We start from the raw sequence: 19,659 nt of genomic DNA on the forward strand, positions 1-19,659 counted from the left end.
TCCCTATTGTCAAACCTACTTCCCTCTTTCTGTTTCAGCTCTGTGTCTGCCCAACCACTTCTTGTCCCTCCTCTACTGGGAGACAAGTGGAAGGAGTGAAGGCGGGAAATGATGACGAGTAGTTATGGCTTTATTTATTTTGCTGGGATTTCCTTCTCTGAAACTTTAGACACATCCCTAGAGACTCCTGAAGGTCTGCTCTGTTCTGCATTTGTAAGAGAAGCTTTACTAACTTAGAATATAGACCAGAAAGGCAAGTAAGAGGTTGCTGAACCAAGAAAACACACACAGGGCAAACAGTCAGTAATCTGTACTATTTCATCAGACGACTCAGAAAAAGAAAATTTATTGACATTTTTGTTCTTAATGCTCACAGATAAAGATTTCACTTTACCTCGTGTTTTCAGAAGCACTCCAGACACATCAAATAAACTCTCTTGAATTTTAAAATAGAAAAAGGATTGGGCTATGTGTGTGTCTGGGAGTGGGAACACAGGGATGGGAGTAATTCAGGATCAAAAAACAGAGTGTTAAGTTTAAAGCAGTTGTTACTCTTTGCCTTCCCCCTCCTCCTATTCTCCAGAAGGCAGGGTTCACAGTGAAACACTGTGTAGTCTTAGATGCTCCTCCTGGAAAGGCATATGAATCCTAGCCCCACTCCACTCTATTGAAAACTCAGTGATAATAGCCTCTTGCTTTAAAAAAGGACTTTTGATTCAAAAGACTGCTATAATCATATGTTAATATTTATGTAGAAAAAGTTCTAGTCATATTAATAATCAATAAAAATGCAAGTAAAAACTACTGAAATGCCACTGTGTATATCTTTTAAAGTAGAAAAAAACACTTCTAATACCTTGTCATGGTAAAACTGTAAAAATGATTTTAGGAATTCTGTTGGTAGCATTGTAAATTAGGACATCTTTCAGAGGGCTATTTGTCAATAAAAAGTGAGTCTAAAGACATTTCTACTCTGTAACCAATAATCCTACTTACAAGGCATGATCCTAAGGAAGTTGTTCAACAGAATAAATGGTATATAGATAATGACTGTCATCATCAAATTACTTATTAAAACCACACAACGAAGCAATCTAAATATTCTGCGATCGGCTTCCACTGCATCCCATACACTTTTCTTTTACACTGCTTATCACATTTTAATTATTTGACAACTGTCTCACTACTAGATAGTAAGCTCCATGAGGGTAGTGCTGTCTCTGCCTAGATCTCTGGCACATAAATACAGACTGTAGGAATTAAGAACAAATATTGAAACATTTATAATTTATCATTTATTTATTTATTTTTAGACAGAGTCTCGCTTTGTCGCCCAGGCTAGAGTGCAATGGTGCGATCTCAGCTCACTGCAACCTCCGCCTCCCGGGTTCCAGCGATTCTCCTGCCTCAGCCTCCTGAGTAGCTGGGATTACAGGTGCCCACCACTGTGTCCAGCTAATTTTTGTATTTTTAGTAGAGACAGGGTTTTGCCATGTGGGCCAAGCTGGTTTCGAACTCCTGACCCGCCTTGGCCTCCCAAATCCTGGCCTGCCTTGGTCTCCCAAAGTGCTGGGAGTACAGGCGTGAGCCCGACCTAATTTAATGTTAAGTAAAAATAACACAAAATATATGTGTGCTACAAGTGAAACTGAGTAACACATACACATGATTATATTATTATACAAGGTTAAAAATAGTTAAGTTGGAGGCATCATTGGCCAACTTTTCAATTACTTTATTCTTTAAAGTTATTTTAGTACCTCTGAAATGAAAAAGCAGGAAAAAATTTGCTGTTATATACACCAAACTTGACCTTGTAGTAGGGATGAAATGGCCACCATCAAAGCCTGAGGGCCCACTCCCTAGCTTACCCCTGGGCACTCAGGTATTCTTTCTTTGCTCAAGGGTAGAAAGACCCAAAATACTCATATATCGTATGTAACATAACTCTATTTTCTATAACAATCTCAAACAAAGACAGTATGTTTAGAGAGATGGAGAAATGCCTTCTAAAGCAATCCCTCTTTTGAACAGTGAATTTGCTGGTTACTAACAGCAGGGGGTGCCAAAGGGATCGCTATTGTTCCCAGGAGATGGCCAGGAGAAGGCCTGCTGAGGCCTAGGTTAAAAAAAGCTTATGTTTGAGAGTAAAATCCAAATGCAGCAGGTTTTCCCTTAACAACTGGGACATGTGGATAAAATTCAGGAGCTCTATAAACTTGAATGGATAAAAACTACATTTTAATTTTCACTAACTTCTGATATTTTGCATTTCCTTGATTTGTAAGTGTAGGCAACCAATCACAGTGCCAGTGACTCCGTCATGAACCGAAGTCACAGCTAACACCACAGCACGTTACAGCTGTTGCAGATTTCTCAAATGCCATTTATGCTCATCACTGCTTTGAAACAACAGGCTTCAAGAGTTACTGTTAGGTATGCAGCTGGATCTTATTGTTTAATCTACTAGTAAAGCCACACATATTACTATATCATGAATTTGTTCAATAATCTGATAACTTTAAATAACAGAATACTTTTATATTCCAGTGGACTTTATCTTATGCATTTACACACACTTTTCTGATAAAGGCACAAAAAGAGTTAAAGACATGTGCTTAGTCTCAAGGTAGGCAACTGATTGGGAAGGTCAAATTTGGTCTGAGAGAAAAGTATTTTAAGTCACAAGAGAGAAGTGGCCACAGTGCATATTTTCATTTAATGCGTATTCCTCGCAGAGAAGGTGCAAACCCAGAAGTTTTGCTTCTTAGGCTCCCAGTGCATCAGCGTTTCCAGAGGCCTGGCTCTGGACCTGCCGTTCAGAGATCTGCTTCACACAACAGGCCACTGCAAAGCCATCTGTGTAGCCTAGGTGCACAGGCATGAAATACAATGTGAATGTCATCCTCAACATCTCTCTGGGAGTTATCATTATTACCACTGGACTCTCCAGATGCCAAATATCATTTATTTGATGAACGAAACCAAAATCAGATTCAAAATGCTAGAAGGTTGGGATGAGATACTGAGAGAAATAACAGAGTCAGTACTCACATTCGAACAAAGAGTGACTCTTTGGATGTCAGACCAGGAGATGAGTACTTTTCAACCAGGGCCAAAGTACTGAAGCCAAACTTATGAATGGGCTCATTGGAATCCAACGGGGGGAAATCGGTGTCTACCTCCCCATCATCCTCAGCAATATGCAGGCAGTAGGCACTGACATTGTCACTGAAAGGAAAACCAAAAAGGTGAATGAATACCAAGGCAGCGAAGGGACAAGAAGACCAGAGGGTATGGTGCACAGCAAGCAAATTGAGGAGACTGCTTTTTACCCCAAGCCTGGCGATACAGTAAAAAACCCCAAATCCTACTTCATTTGATAGAGAGAACACATATGGCAATGCAAAGGGGAGAAAAACAATGTGAAATGAAGGTCTTTATACTACTCTATTCTTGCAACATTCACTGAGCCCTATTGTAGCTACGACAAAGAACCTAACCTCTTAGATCAAAGGTGAGATTTAGTATCAGCCCTAACAGCAGCTTACAGCATAGTAGGGAGGAAAACTAATAAGCACTACACTAGCGACAATACAAATGTAAGTAAATATATATATACACACACACACACATATATATATATATATAAAACAGATATAAACAAAACTGTAAAGGGGGAAAGATTATTTGGCCGCGGGGAAGGTGGTGGTCAGAGGCTTTTGATTTATGGTTAGGATTAAGAAAATATCTGGCCAGGCATGGTGGCTCATGCCTGTAATCCCAGCACTTTGGGAGGCTGAGGCCGGCAGATCGCTTGATCCCAGGAGTTCAAGACTAGCTGGGCAACATGGCAAAACCTTGTCTCTGTTAAAAATACAAAAATTAGCCAGACATGGTGGTGAGCTACTCAGGAGGCTGAGGTGAGAGGATCACTTGAGCCTGTGAGGTCAGGCTGCAGTGAGCTATGACGGTGCTACTTCACTCCAACCTGTGCAACAGAGTAAGACCCTGTCTCAAAAAAGTAAAATTAAAATTAAAAAAGAAAATATCTGTGCTCTAGATCAGGAGAAATACTCAAGGTAACCAAGACAATCCATACAGTTCTCCCTTCTCTAAAGAGTATCTAACTCAGTTGGTAGAATCGGACTTCAAACACCACGGATCCTTAGCAGAGTAAAAGCAAATGACCGGATTGATCCTGACACAGATACCTGGCCCTCTTGACTACTTCTGCACACTTCCCACTCCCCAGAATGTCCAGACAGTACTCCCAGATTGCAGCCTTGCCCAGATTAGAACCAACACATACCCTCTTTGGGGGAAGTAAAAAGTTAATCTGTTCAAAGAGGGTGGGAAACTGTACCAACATACAGACAGTGTAAAACTGCAATCAGTTCAACTGCTCCAAAGTTGAACTGCGAAACAGCAAACCTGCGAGCCTCAGAGGTATGCGAGCTTCAGAAGCAGGAACCCAATAGTTCACAAGGCAGCAGAATTCTAAATTCTGAAGCTTAAATTTGGAGTTTTAATTACATGATTGATGCTTAAATTAATTAATTGCAAAGTGTATGCTAATTGTTTAATTGGTTGCTTGATCTATATAGATCATTTTTTGAATTAAATGAGTTGATTTACCAAGTTTATTGATTGGATGTGACAATGAATTATTTCACTGACTACCTGATTTGCAATTTTCCCAATTAATTCACAAATCTTTAGCTGCAACTCTGCTTATTGAAAGAGAGGGAGCCTACTTTAGGTGATCTATACTCAGTGAGTCTGTCATGACTAAGAGATATTTATGATAAAAAACAGGTAATAAGGACAGATTAAAATTAATGGAAACTGTAAATTTGCTAAACGGATTGATAACAAGAAAGTAATCTAGCTATGTTTGTCACTTTACATTTCAGGTATCTGCAATGCTGTTAAGATATTTAAAATTCATCTATGAATGGCATGGGACACTTTTGGATCTCTGCAACAGGGTACTAACTTAAACACAAAACAATTATAGAGGCAAAAGAAAGCACTTTGGATGAGGAAAATGTCATGGTATACTGGCTAGGAGAGCTCTGTGGTCAGAACGAGTTCAAATTTCAGCTCCATGGCTCATGGCTATGTGATTTCAAAGAATAAGCTTCACCTCGAGTTTCAGTTTCCACTTGGGTAAAAAGGGTATAATCACCCCTTAGAAGTTGTAAAGATTAGATGAGATAATATATGTAGTGTCTGGCATGTAACGTAAATAAAAAATAAATGGGAAGGTAACTATAATAAGAAAGTCATATGGAAACTAACTTATAGTTGCACCAATTCTTAAACATAAATTTTGGATGCATATTAGAGCAACAATGCAACTGAGCAGCATGTTCTGTGTACACACATCTGTAACGGAAGTCAACATGTCCACTGTGCTCCAGCCTTGGGGTCACTGAGCCCCCAGGGTTTTATGAACAGGGCAGACATGGATGGAACAAGCAACAGACAGCACAGATTATTTATTGCCATGTAAATCAACCTGAGGAATGTTTGATTCTCCAGCACCACGGAGGTTCAGGGGCAAATAATAAGCCTATTGATCAAAGCAGAAAGTCCAACAATGATATCAGAAGAATTCTGCTTTGATTGTTAAAGGACACCCCAAATCCTCTCAAAACAAATTCAACAAATATCACAGGCTAAGATTTGAGATCCCAAAGGTTTGCTGCCAACCGCTATTATTCTCCCCAGTTCTTAAATATGAAGTGTGAAATCACTCATTCAAAACACATTTGTAAAGTGCCCCCCTGTGCTGTGGCCTGTCCTGAGCACCAGGAACAGAGGAAGGAAAAGAAGACTGATTCCTGCCATATTATAAAAGACTAATGGAAACCTCTTCTGGGTCATCAGTAAAGTCTAGCAGCAAATAGTGCTCCAACTCTTCTGACCCCTTAATTGAAAATCTGAGGAGATAATGACTAAAATTCTATATTTTACACATGGACATATTGGTTTCTTTGTGCTTTTATAAAGGAATCATTAGTAAAAGAATCTACTGTTATATTTTGACTGCTAAAACTGCTTCAGGACTCCAAATTAGTACTAGTACAATACCAGCAGTATCAATAGCTACATATACTAAGTACTATGAGCCAGACACTCTGCAACATGGCTTAGATATATAAGCTCACTGAAACTTCACATCAACTTTGTAAATGAATCATTTATTATTTCTGTTTTACAAATTAGATAGCTGAGCCTCAATAGGATTAGGTGGCTTGCTCAAGATTAAACAGCATGTAAGTGACGGGGCTGAGATTCAAATCCAGGCAGCCAAGAGCTGTCCCTCTTGACTCCCACCCATTTCTCTGCCAAAGTCATGGTGTGTCGAGACCTCCTGAAGCACTTGGGAACCCAGTCATCTATGGAAATGTGACACACTTTGATGAGAAGGAGGAAACCATGACATATTGCTTACAAAAAAATAGATTTAGTTCAACCTCCTTACTTTTACAGATGGGAAATGGAGGCAGAGAAAAGAAGGATAACATGCTTATGATCACCCAGTTAAACGGAGGCAAAGCTGGTCTCGAAAACTGGTCTCCCTACTTCTTGTCCATTATTCTTTAATCAAATAAAAAACTGGTGGACTTTGAAATGGGGAGAGAAAAAGAAAGGTGGCAGCTCTGGTCCCTGCCTCAGGAAATCCCCTGATACAGACATCTCAAGAGTTTACAACACAATGAAAACAGGGGCACTTCCCATGACATAGTTTGGTGGAAAGAACAGGGATTTTGCAGACACATCTGGTTTTAATGCTAACTCAAATTCTTAGACGAAATCTCTTTGAGCTCCATTTTCTTATCTGAAAAACAGCTTTCCTTGACTTCTTTAGGAGACTCGCTTGGATCTCCGAAATTCAAGCAATTCTCCTTTGTGGTCTTACAAAATTTGGTCAATATTTCTGTACATCACTAGTCATATTGCTTTTTCCTATTTCTGCATCTGTGTTGTAAAGAGCAAGGATTCTTCTATTATCTCTCCATACTTACTAAAGGGTAAAATGACTGGCATTTAGAAGGTACTTAACAAACATTTGTTGAATGAATGAAGATATGAACTTCAAGACTGAATCACTCTATGAAAAAAGCAAAGGGTATCATTATTATTTTTGAGACGGAGTCTTGCTCTTGTCACCCAGGCTAGAGTGCAATGAAAATGGCATGATCTCTGCTCATTGAAACCTCTGCCTCCCGGGTTCAAGCGATTCTCCTGTCTCAGCCTCCCGAGTGACTGGGATTATAGGCGCCTGCCACCACACCAGGCTAATTTTTGTATTGTTAGTAGAGACAGTGTTTTGCCATGTTGGCCAGGCTGGTCTCGAACTCCTGACCTCGTGATCCACCCGCCTTGGCCTCCCAAAGTGCTGGGATTATAGGCATGGGCCACCATGCCCAACCAGCAAAGGGTATTATTAATGAGGTATGTGTTAACAAGAAGAAGGGAAGTAATAAGCTTTTCTTTTTGTGTTCTTGCTTTTCACAGTGATATCTGTTAACCAAATAGGGCTTTCTAGGCAATGCACATGTGTCAAAGATTGTAATTCAAGACTAGAGGAGAAGGCAGCTCAGGAAGAGGTGAGGATGAAAGGGGAATTTTTATAGTCCATCAAGATACGAATACGGGCATCTCACTTTTTATGGAGAAAAAACAGTGAGAAATGATGATACTATGTAAAAATTCTCAATTGTCACACATGAAAAGACTAGAAATAAGTGTACCAAATGGGTTAAGGTTATACATATATTTAAGTCACTAGTACTCTTTTCCTTCTAATTTTCTATACTTTCCAAATATCCTGAGTACAGATAACTTTTATTTTCCTTTCTTTATAAAAGGTTTATTTTTGATAGGGGTAGCACATTTTTATTGTGCACAATTTAGAAATCTGAAGCAGTATGAAGAATGCAGGGAAATCTCTTAGCCCTGCCACACAGAGAATCACTTGTCCTGGAGACCCTGAGCATTGTCAGCCTCACTCACGTCCCCTTGTTCCTAAGTGGTCATTTTCTCTACCGAGTTTTGGAATCATGAAGGAAGTAACCATATCTACTGCATAAGGGTCTTGTAAGGATTGAATGATTGAATTTATTGTACAGTGCCTGCATGAAGAAAGATTCTCATTTTGCTAAGATTTCTTCTACTGCTCTTGAGCTTCTGATCGTGCAGAAGCTGAATTAACTATCTCACAGTAGCATGGTAGATAGCATGGGGCAGAGACCTAAAAGTCCTGTTTCTGAGTCACCACCAGAGAAAGAGGAATGATCAAAAGAACAATGAACGAGTACAGGATAATTGGATCCACAGGAAGAGACTTAATTTTAGAGTTGGGTTGGCATAAAAAGAACAGTCCCTTTCACAGGACCATGAAGTCTCCAGGAGAACTTGAAGTTTGAACAATGAACGGATGCAAAATAGAGCCTGCTGCCAAAAAAGAGGTGGGGGTGGGGGACGTACAGGGCAGAATACATATGATATATAAATCATATCTCTAAATCTTTAATGAGTACAACTTTCATTTATTCATGTTTCATCAAATGAGGTTAAAATTTTCCATTAAAAAATGTATTTCATTGAATTGTTTAACCAATATTCCTTTTATGTTCAAAGGCCAGTATAGCTTTCACAAAGTAACAGAAGCCTACAGCCCATATATAGATGGCATTTAATTCATATGTGAAAATTCAGGAGCATTCCAGGAATCATCCCAGATTTCTCCCAAATGTGATCTGGCATGTTCAATTTACATACTCATAAAAATTCACTCATCCTCAGAAAATGTAAAACACACTTAAGTATGATGACCAGATAGATGAATGCTCATTGTGTTTTTTTACACGAAAAATAAAAGAGCACATGATTTTTAAATGTCCAGAACTCTCATTACTTGGGCTTTGGTGTTTATTTTGATGAGACAATCAATGTTAATAGTGTATTGGGTATTAGCAAGGGAAAAAGGGTCATGAGGATTGCAGCTCAGAAGCTGATCTCTCTGAAATCAGAGAAAAGACTTTTAAGATGATCAAGATTTCCTTTTTTCCAAAACCCTCAGGAAAGGGAGGTCCAAAAAAACCTCAGGAAGTCAGATAACTTCCGGATCCTTGGTTTCTCTCCTGCAAAATAAGGTTATTATCTATAACTTACAGAGATGTTGTAAGGAATAAAATCATACACTTGAAGTGCTTTAGCATGTGGTGTGACACACAGTAGGCCCTCCAGTGTGTATCTACCAACCCATTACCTAGTAGTGTGGTGACTAGCAACTGGGAATTGTTGTAATGGGTTTTCTTTCTGTGTAGGTCACCGAACAAAATGTACGCAATAATTCCACATCTGTCACTTAAATAAAATAAATCAGCAGGTTGAGAAATCTAACTTGGTGATTTTTACTGAATAAAATTCTATATACAGTCAGAAGCTTGTTTTAGCAGACATCTGAAGAAGGGCCTCCTCGGCAGGGCAAGGATAGAGAATTTCAGTCCAGGTCTTTAAATGTTCCTATGTCCTCTCACCCATTCCACAAATTATTGTGTATTTGCTATGTGTTAAGCATTGTGTATGGACTGGGGAATACAAGCCCATAAAATAGACACAGTCCAGACTGAAAACTATGCTACTACTACTTGTAAGACTTATTGCCGGGTGTGGTGACTCACACCTATAATTCTAGCACTTTGGGAGGTCAAGACAGGCAGACTGCTTGAGCCCAGGAGTTTGAGACTAGCCTGGGCAACATGGTGAAATTCCATCTCTGTAAAAAATACAAAAATTAGCTGTGTGTAGTGGCACGTGCTTGTAGTCCCAGCTACTCAGGAGGTGAGGTGCGAGGATAGCTTGAGCCTGGGAGGATGAGGCTGCCGTGAGCTGTGATTGCACCCCTGCAGCAGCGTGAGCAACAGAGTGAGACACTGTCTTGAAAAAGAAAAAGAAAAAAGACTTCTTCATTCACTTGGATGTCTCTCAAGTAATCTCTGCCTTCATTACACCCAAAACTGAACTCCACTCACACTGAGAAACCTGTTTCTGTAGGATATCCCATTTCAACCCTGCCATCCACACAGTTCTTCAATGTCCATCCAGTCTTAGGCCTGTCTCTCTTTTTATTTATCCATGCTACAAGTTTTAATTAATATCTACGTACATGACTCCTAAATTCACATTTCCAGCTCATATCTCTCCCCTCTAAACTCTAGACAAGAAAATATAAGTGTCTACTTGAACACTTCGTTTGGATCTAGCAGAGCCATCTCAAACTAACAGGCAGAAAACCAAAGTCATGCTGCCCCTATCCCTCCTAGTCACACAGCAAATCCCAATGAAACCTGCTGTTCCAATGCTAGCTATTTCAGTGAAGGGCACCACAGTGTATCAAGGTGTGCGAGTATGAAACCTCTCCTCTGCCACACTCTCCATATCAAGTTCAGCCCAAGTCCTTGTGAATTCCATTTCTCAAATACTACCAGAATCTGTCCACTTCTCTCAGTCCCCACTGTGACCCCTGCCTACCTCTCCGTCTCCTTCTGTCAGAGGCGTGTGAGTCAGAGCAACTCCATCTTACATTGAGCTGGGTAAAATGAGGCTGAAACCTACTGAGCTGCATTCCCAGACGGTTAAGGCATTCAGATGAGACAGGAGGTCAGCACAAAATACAGGTCATAAAGGCATTGCTGATAAAAGCCTGCAGTAATGGAGTCAGCTAAAACCCACCAAAACCAAAATGGCAACAAGAGTGACCTCTGGTTGTCCTCACTGCTACATTCCCACCAGCGCCATGACAATTTACAAATGCCATGACAACATCAGAAAGTTACCCTATATGGCCTAAAAAGGGGAGGCATGAATAATCCACTGTTGTTTGGCATATCATCAAGAAATAATCATAAAAATAGGCAACCAGCAGCCCTCGGGACCGCTCTGTCTATGGAGTAGCCATTCTTTTATTCCTTTTCTTAATAAACTTGTTTTCATTTTGCACTGTGGACTCGCCCTGAATTCTTTCTTGCGTGAGATCCAAGAACCCTCTCTTGGGGTCTGGATTGGGACCCTTGTCCTGTAACATCTTTCTGGCAACGACAAAAGCGACTATACTGCAGAAACCCCTGACCCAACAAAGGCTAACTTTGGGTAAGTGGTGGGGTCTGGTAACATCTTTCTCACGAACCACAAAAGGGACAATACTGAGGAGACCCTCCGATGCAAAGGAAATAGACTGGAGCACCGATTGGATGACTTTGGGTAAGTGATGGGTAAAGAATGATATTGGTAAAGAATGAGACTGGGGTAGAGGCCCAACTTAGGGGAGTTAGAGTCTCTCCTAAGACAGAGTGGGTTAGAGTCCCCTCTTAATAAGAGGCAAGGACGCCTGACTGACTTTGGGTTACAGGCCCAACTTAGGAGGGCTAAAGGCCCCTTTCGGTAAAGTCCTTGGATAAGAACAGGTTTGGCACTACGGGATGTTACCTGTTGTTCTCTTTGGATTAATCTGCCTTGCACTCTTTGCTGATGACTGTGGATGACAGGGATAGGCATGTACAGGATCGTGGGATATAAGGAGCCTTTTCCTCCCTAAAAGGCAAAACTTGAGAGCTGATGGGACTGCTGGAAAAGGTCCCTTTGCAACCAACAAGTGGCCACCTGAACTTTTCATTGTTGGCTGCAATGAATGGGTCTTCTACCTGGCCTTCCTAAGCTCTTCACCTTCCCACCCTGCCACAGGCAATACTTTCCTTCTGTACTTTTCCTTTCCTTTCTTTTCTGTTACTCAGGGCAACTATCCTGCCCAGCCAACACGTGTTGAAACTCTAAGTCAGAGGCTGGATTAAAGATGATGGGGCCCATCAGAGGGCAAATTTAAGCCTTGCCAGTTTGATATTGGGTGCTAAGCAGAGTGGCTAATGTCTATGTTTTATCACATGTATTTTGCTCTGGCCAGAATGAAAAAAATAATTTTCCTTTATGATGCAGCTTGGCCCCCAGAGTGATGGTGCTGCAAGCTGGATCACTGGTGCCGCTCAGGGAAAGGGAATCCAGAGGCCTGGCATGCTGACAAAAGGGTAAGAATTTCTTTCCAGTCAGATTTCTGGTTTCTCCCTCTCTGTGCAAACAGTTGAATGAATGGTTTAAAAAAAAAAAAATCAGTGTTTATGTCCTCTGTAAAGCTTTGATTAATGCGAAAAAGAGTTCTAAGGCTAGTCTTAAGCTGGTATATTTTGTGCTATGAATTAGTCTTTCTGTGTCGAGGGGTACTTCAGGGTAAAACACAGGCTTAGAACACCTATAAGCCCACTTTTCAAGACAACCCAGCAAGCTGGTCAGTAACAACTTGAATACGAGTCCCTAAAGCAAAAAAACTAGATGACGTCTCCACCTTGTTTTACGCCCTTAGGAGCTTTACCTTTTAACCATGTGGCAGTACTTTCTCCTGGTCTCCACCCTCCAGGGAACAGGAATTTTAGGGTTCATGTCATAGTTAGCTCTAAAAATCATATTAAATAGTTAAAAGCCTTTGCAAGCTCAAAATGAACTACTCTAGACTCCTTCTGGGAAAGTAAAGGGAGACTACCCTGTGCTATAGTTCAGTAGCTAAGGTTTTTGCACTTTCACAGTGGCGGTCCAGGTTCAATTTCCCACCTAGGAAGCAAGTTGTTTCTGGTTTAATATCTGCATGACCTTGTCTATTCTCTTCTCCTCCACAGACTATCTTAAATTTTCCTTTCTCTAAATACTTGGGAGGTTACCTTTGGTAAAATTCAAAAGCCAGAAATATCAGCAGCTTGGCATAAGAAATTCTAAAAGGACATTATTAGAGAGTGCTACAGTTAAAATCAGTTTAATTAAAAGCGGATATTCAAGCTCTGACAGCCTGGACTCCTTAGGAAAAATAGGAGGCACCAGAGACCCTTTTCCTGGCCCTGTTCTTCCAAGAGCTCCACCCTAAAGCCAGTAATCCAATTAAGAAACTTAACTGGCAAATGAAAAATCTTAAAACTACTGTATAATCTTCTTCTGTCTTTCCGTGTAGCTACATATGTGTTGTATGCAATGTTTATATGAAAGAGCTCTAATTGGCTTAAACAAAAATAGCACTTAAATCAAATATTTTAAAAGCAAAATAAAAATTGTAATGCCTTTTAGTTTATGTAACTTAAGTAATCTTTGGGAAATGAAAATAGCATTAAAAATGACTGATAAAAATGTTTATAGTCTAAATTATGCAGGTCAGATATTAAGTTGGCTAAATGCTTTAAGGTCATAAACTGCTTTAACTTTTAAAAACTTTTTAATTTACCTACCTTAAAGCCATTAAATTCTAGATAAGGCCTGGGGACATGTGGAATTAGCCATGCCCCCTAGCTATACAAAGAAGATTACAAAGAAAGACATTTGATATAAGAAAGGATCTTGTATGGTAAGTTCTTCTCCTAAAGTGAAATGACCGGTTGTTTAAAAGGAGGGAAGTTTAGGGCAAGTCAGAAAGTCCAAGAGTCTCAAATGGTCTGGGTAAGTCGTGAAACAATTTGTGAAAGGGAATTTATGCAAGAAATGTTGTACAATTCGAAGGTAGTTAGGTCTCCTAAATACTTCATAAAATGCCACTATGACTCTTACTGTACAACTTGCCTGGTTTACAGCTAGGTAAGGCCTGGGGACATGTGGAGTTAGCCACGCCCCTAGCTATGCTGGAGAGTCAGACCTTATATGCACTTCTGCCTGGTGTGTCCTAGGCAGGCTCCACACCTAGTGCAGAATTAAAATCTCAAACTTACCAAGGTTTTCACCAAAAATAAAAGTTGCTAAGAGTTAACATTATAACATGCAATTGAAACTACTAAAACAATTTTACATGCAATGTGTAAAGAAAGAAAAACTTGTTTTTGGTGAAAGATTACAAGAAATCACGGGAATGTGAATTTTTTTTCTGCCTAAAGTATTAAAGGATTGTTTTAAGTAAGAAAAAAAAATCTAAAGGTTTAAACAAGTTGTGAAAGGTTTATAAAAAGTAATTGTAAGAGATTCTGTGTGTGAACATACTGGCTAAAGTTAAAGGGGTAATATTCAGTTTTTCCACGAATTAAATTTTAGAATAAAAGCACAACAGGTTTTTCTTAGAGCACTCATCTGCTCTTTCACAAAAAAAAATGTAAAGGGTTATAAAGGTTTATAAGAATCTTAACTTAAGGTTAAACATCAAAATTCAGTAAATATGTCTAAAAGATTTTATTAAAAATTGGGTTTCATATTAATAGTATATTAATATAAAGGTGAAATCTGGCTTATTTGGTATAAAAATCATACATTATCAAATGTAAAATGGTGTTTTGCTTTCTTTGAGACTATATGTGCATAAATGTGTTATTGGTATATGTTCCAAATTATGGGAAACTTCTATAATTCTAATATAACTTAGTGTATGTAATTAATAATTATAATTGTTAGGTAAAATTTTGTGTGCCACAGAAGTAACCAAATTTCTTTATTAATTGTGGCTTTAATAGTGGCTGTCCTAAAACTTTTTGTCATCTACAGACCATTGCTGTCTTGTTTTAATCCTCTTTAGAAGGTGGTTTATAATTAACTATAGAACTCTAGCAGGTGTTCTTAAATGCAGGTTTCTAATAACTTTGGAAATTGTAACATTAGAATAGAGGAAACAACTTTTAAAACTCTTATGAAGAGCTGGAATGTTCATGCATATCAAATAGAACAGGAGTTAACTGAATTAACTGGACCAATAGAAAACTAAAGTAATCTTTTTAACTTTGCTTAAATGCTGCTGATCCTGCCAGGTGCAGTGGCTCATGCCTGTAATCCTAGCACTCTGGGAGGCCGAGGCAGGTGGATCACCTGAGGTCAGGAGTTTGAGACCAGCCTGGCAAACACATGCTGAAATCCCATCTTTACTAAAAAATACAAAAATTATCCAGGTGTGGTGGTGCACGCCTGTAATCCCAGCTATTCAGGAGGCTGAGGAAGGAGAATTGCTTGAACCTGGGAGGCGGAGGTTGCAGTGAGCTGAGATCATACCACTGCACTCCAGCCTGCTCGATGGCAGCGAGACTCTATCTCAACAAAACAAACAAACAAACGAAAAAGATGCTGTTGATCTTTTGTTTTTCAGAGTCAAGGAAACTTTTCATTTGAGCTATTTACAGCTTTTAGCAATTAAGTAAAGTATACTCTTGTAAACAAAATTTGAAGCATATTTGTTTCTCTGTTGATTTCTCCAAAATTTGGAAACTATTTGTAAGCATTCTTAATTTATGGCAATATAGTTATTTGCATAAAGTACAATAAGAATCTGTTTTCTTTTATAACAGAACACAATTGAAGACACCGGTTATTTTACCAAGGCTTTAACTGGAATGGTGTGTACAAGGTTTCTGACCTGTGATAAGTAAAGAATGTCACTTTCTAACAGGTCCAGGAGCCCCAAGTTATCTTGGGACCCCAAGAAGAGAGGAATTTACTCAACTGATAGGTATTTGAGGGTACAAAACCATGGCTGAGCTTGGCTTTAAGAAGTCTTAACTAAGATTCTTTCTGTGGAACAGGGTTTCATCAAAGTCCGTTTTAAAAGAGCCTATGTGAAAAATAATTATTCTTGCTGCACTTTATACAAATAATCAGGTCAAGTGTAATAAAGTAAATCAGTCTTACTATGATTTGTCTTTAGTAAAAATGAAAAACTGGAGAATGAAATATTATGTTTCAAGAACTATGGTATACTTGCTATTAAATTCTAGTCTCATTAGTTGTTTTTAAGTTTGTTTCTGCAATTTAGGCTAACCCTGCTCCTGTGAACCAACCAGTTCTCTGACTGCTGCTCGGAAGAAACAAGAGTGATGAGTAATGTAAAAATCTGAATCAGTATTCTAATTCTGGGCGCATTACAATCAGCTAACAATCCCATATCAGCTTAGTTCCAACAGTTGCCCAGTTCATGTAAAGCCTTCTAATTTAGTTTACTTGGAATAACTTTACTTATTTTGCTTTACTCTTGTGGAATATATTGCTGTTATACTCTTTGTACAGGAACACAGGACAAGCTTACTGAATGTTTTCTTAAATTAAACACTTACTAATCTTCCAGATATCACCTTTTGTCAAAACTCAAGAGTTATGAATGGACCTTACCATACTGATGCCTTCTGACTGAGCTCCTCTCTACTCTGAATGCAAGAAACCCTCATAGTTAGGCAGGAATATAATCATCGCTATTCAGCCTGAAGAAGTTACAGAAGATGGATCTTCGTCCCTCTGCAACCCTTAGGATTAAAGGTTCTCTTAAAAAAGGGCAGGGGGAAACGTCAGAGGTGTGTGAACCAGAGCAACTACATCTAAATAGGAGCTGGGTAAAATGAGGCTGAAACCTATCAGGCTGCATTCCCAGACAGTTAAGGCATTCTGTGTCACAGGATGAGACAGGAGGTCAGCACAAAATAAAGGTCATAACGACCTTGCTGACAAAACAGGTTGCAGTAAAGGAGCCGGCCAAAACCCATGCAAACCAAAATGGCAACAAGTGACCTCTGGTCATCCTCACTGCTACACTCCCACCAGTGCCACGACAGTTTGCAAATGCCATGGCAAGATCAGAAAGTTACCCTATATTGATGGTCTAAAAAGGGAAGGCATGAATAATCCACCCCTTGTTTAGCATATCAGCAAGAAATAACCATAAAAACGGGCAACCAGCAGCCCCGAGGGTTTGGCTATGGAATAGCCATTCTTTTATTTCTTTACTTTCTTAACAAACTTGCTTTCATTATTTTGAACTGCAGGCTCACCCTGAATTCTTTCTTGCATGAGATCCAAAAACCCTCTTGGGGTCTGGATCAAGACCCCTGTCCTGTAACAATTCCACTCTGTTCTCCCCATTTTTTGTGCTCCAGCCACACTGGCCTTCTTTTGTTCCCTGACCACAACATGCTTCCTCCATCAATAAGGTGGCTGCCACACTGCTCCATCTGCTGGGACCCTCCCCTGACCCAGTGGCTCCTGTATCACTTTCTCGGGGAATTTATCTGTGACTTCCAGGCAAGGCTCTCATAAACAGTGTTCCTTCCCTTCAGAGCACTTAATTCAGTTTTAAAGCAAACATTATTTAAACTATTTGAATTAATTATTTTAGTTATTTGCCCACTTCCTTCAATAGACTGTGGAATTCATGAAAGTGAGACCATGCCTGGCTCTACTCACCACTGTATACCCAGCAAAATGCCTGGTATATAGCAAACACTCAATAAATATTTGTTGAATGCATGAATGAATAGAAATGATAAGTGAAATGAGCCAGTTACAAAGTGCTTTTACCCTTGATAATTTCTTCTTCCCCAACAAACTGTTCATTTTTTAGTGCAGTGATCACATTTCTCTTGTTCTCCATTTTATCCTGAATACTTAAGGTCTGAAACTCTAAAAACATTTATTAAATGAAGGAACGCAGGACTTAAGCTTCTGAGATTAAGCAGAATGTCAAGAGGAGAAGAATGAGAAAAGTATTTCTGACTACAGAAATAGCAAAAGCACTTATGGTACTGATGTTAAAAAACCTGCCAGTAAAAGAATATGATGCCTTAAGGTACATGGGAGCACAGCTGGGAGTCAGAATAGGAAGGGCCACTTCAGCTACACTGTTTAGGTGAGTAGTTCTCACGATGACTCTAAGAAATATAAAGCAGAAGCAGCAACGCAGACATGGGAGAAGTCACAAGTGGGCACGCAGAACATACTCAAGAGTTCAAATAACAAAGTTGTCTGGAAATATATAATGTCAGGTCAAACACTGCTAAATACTGTCCTAAGTCCACAGGGCGTCGGAATATCATAGCATAGTAAAATTACCTGAGTCATCAAAAAAGGACTAAATTACACTACTACTGCTGAACTAGTTACTAATATTGGTTGTAGTAGTAGCCGGCTGCAGTTACAGTAGTTAGCAGGAGCAGAAATGAACATTTATTGAGCAATTGCTATATATTTTCTCATTTTATTTTCATTACTACCCTGTTAGTTTCTACCCTCATTTTATACATGAGAAAATCATACTACATGGGGCTTAAGTAATTCATTGAAAATCACCCTGCTAGTAAGCATTAACACCAGAATTAAAACCCAGCCTGTGGCTGTGAATCTCACACTTTCAGCCACTATGTTATATTCTGATTAAGAAGGTACAAAAAGATGTTAACACAATTTAGAGAGCTTCTATGAAGAATAACTAAAATGAAGTTTGGCCAGGCATGGTGGCTCATGCCTATGATTCTAGTACTTTGGGAGGCTGAGGCAGGATGATTGCTTTAAGCCAGGAATTCAAGACTACCCCAGGCAGCAAAGTGCTTGCAAAAAATTTGTGCCACTACAAAAAATGTTAAATATTAGCCAAGTGTGGTGACATGCACCTGTAGTTCTAGCTACTTTGGAGGCAGAGGTGGGAGGATCACTTAAGCCCAGGAGTTCAAGACTGCAGTGAACTATGATTGCACAACCGCACTCCAACCTGAGCAACAGAGTGAGACCTAGTCTTAAATGAATAAAATTTGATGCTTAATGAGATAAACCCTCAAATAGCTACAAAACCCACCAACTTTCCCTAAGCAGTCTAGATAGCTGAGGTCATATCAGAATGATGCTAATCCAGAGTTATCTCCAATGCATGACTATACCTTGTCTTGTTATATACTGGACTGTCTAACAGGCGGCCATTAAAAATGGGCAAAAGATCTGAACAGCTCACCAAAGAACACAAACAGGTAACAAATAAGCATATGAAGATGCTCAACATGATGTCATTAGGGAATTACAAATTAAAACAACAACATACCACTACACACCTATTAAAACAGCTAAAATTGAAAATACCGATTAAAACCAAATGCTGGTGAGGATTGGAGCAACAACTCTCATTCCTCACTGGTGGGAATGCCAAATGGTATGACCACTTTGGAAGACAGTTTGGCAGCGTCTTACATCATAGGCTTACCATACAATTTGGCAATCACACTCCTACGTATTTGCCCAAATGAGCTGAAAACTTACATCCACATAAAAATCTGCACATGAATACTTATAGCGTCTTTATTCATAATTCCCAAAAATTAGAAGCAACCAAGATATCTTTCAATAGATGAATGAATAAATGAACTGTGGTAAATCCATGCAGTCGAATATTACTTAACAATAGTGAGAAATAAGTGTTACCACACAAAGGAACCTTAAATGCATATTGCTAAGTGAAAAAAGCTAGTCTGAAAAGGCTACATATGGTATGATTCCAACTAGATGGCATTCTGTAAAACGCAATACTATAGAGACAGAAAAAAAGCCAGTGGTTGCCAGCAGTGGTGGGTAGGGGTAAATAGATAGAGCACAGGACATTTTTAGGGCAGTGAAGCCATTCTGTGTGACACAACCATTAGAGCTGCACAAGAGTGAACCCTAATGTACAACTACTGACTTTTGTTAACAGTAATAATACTGGTTCATCAACTTTAACAAATGTACCACACTAATGTAAGATATTAGTAACAGGAGTAAAATGAGGGATTGGAAGGATATATATGGGAACTCACTGTATTTTCTGTGCAAATTTTCTGTAAACCTAAAACTGCTCTA

At 39.3% G+C, this 19,659-nt stretch overlaps 1 protein-coding gene across 7 annotated transcripts in view; it reads right to left on the minus strand.

Moving 5' to 3' along the window:
- Positions 1-19,659, minus strand: part of MAPKAP1 (MAPK associated protein 1) — a 273,571-nt gene that overhangs the window by 116,635 nt on the left and 137,277 nt on the right. For 5 of the 7 annotated variants that reach the window (XM_008006232.3, XM_008006231.3, XM_008006238.3 and 2 more), the window contains one exon: positions 3,055-3,231. The exons of the other annotated variants lie outside the window; for them this stretch is intronic. In XM_008006232.3, the coding sequence (XP_008004423.1) occupies positions 3,055-3,231 (177 nt within the window). The remainder of the gene's footprint in view (positions 1-3,054; positions 3,232-19,659) is intronic. 7 annotated transcript variants of the gene reach the window in all.

Source organism: Chlorocebus sabaeus, chromosome 12 (genome assembly GCF_047675955.1).
Source record: "Chlorocebus sabaeus isolate Y175 chromosome 12, mChlSab1.0.hap1, whole genome shotgun sequence".
In the NCBI taxonomy this organism is placed as follows: domain Eukaryota; kingdom Metazoa; phylum Chordata; class Mammalia; order Primates; family Cercopithecidae; genus Chlorocebus; species Chlorocebus sabaeus.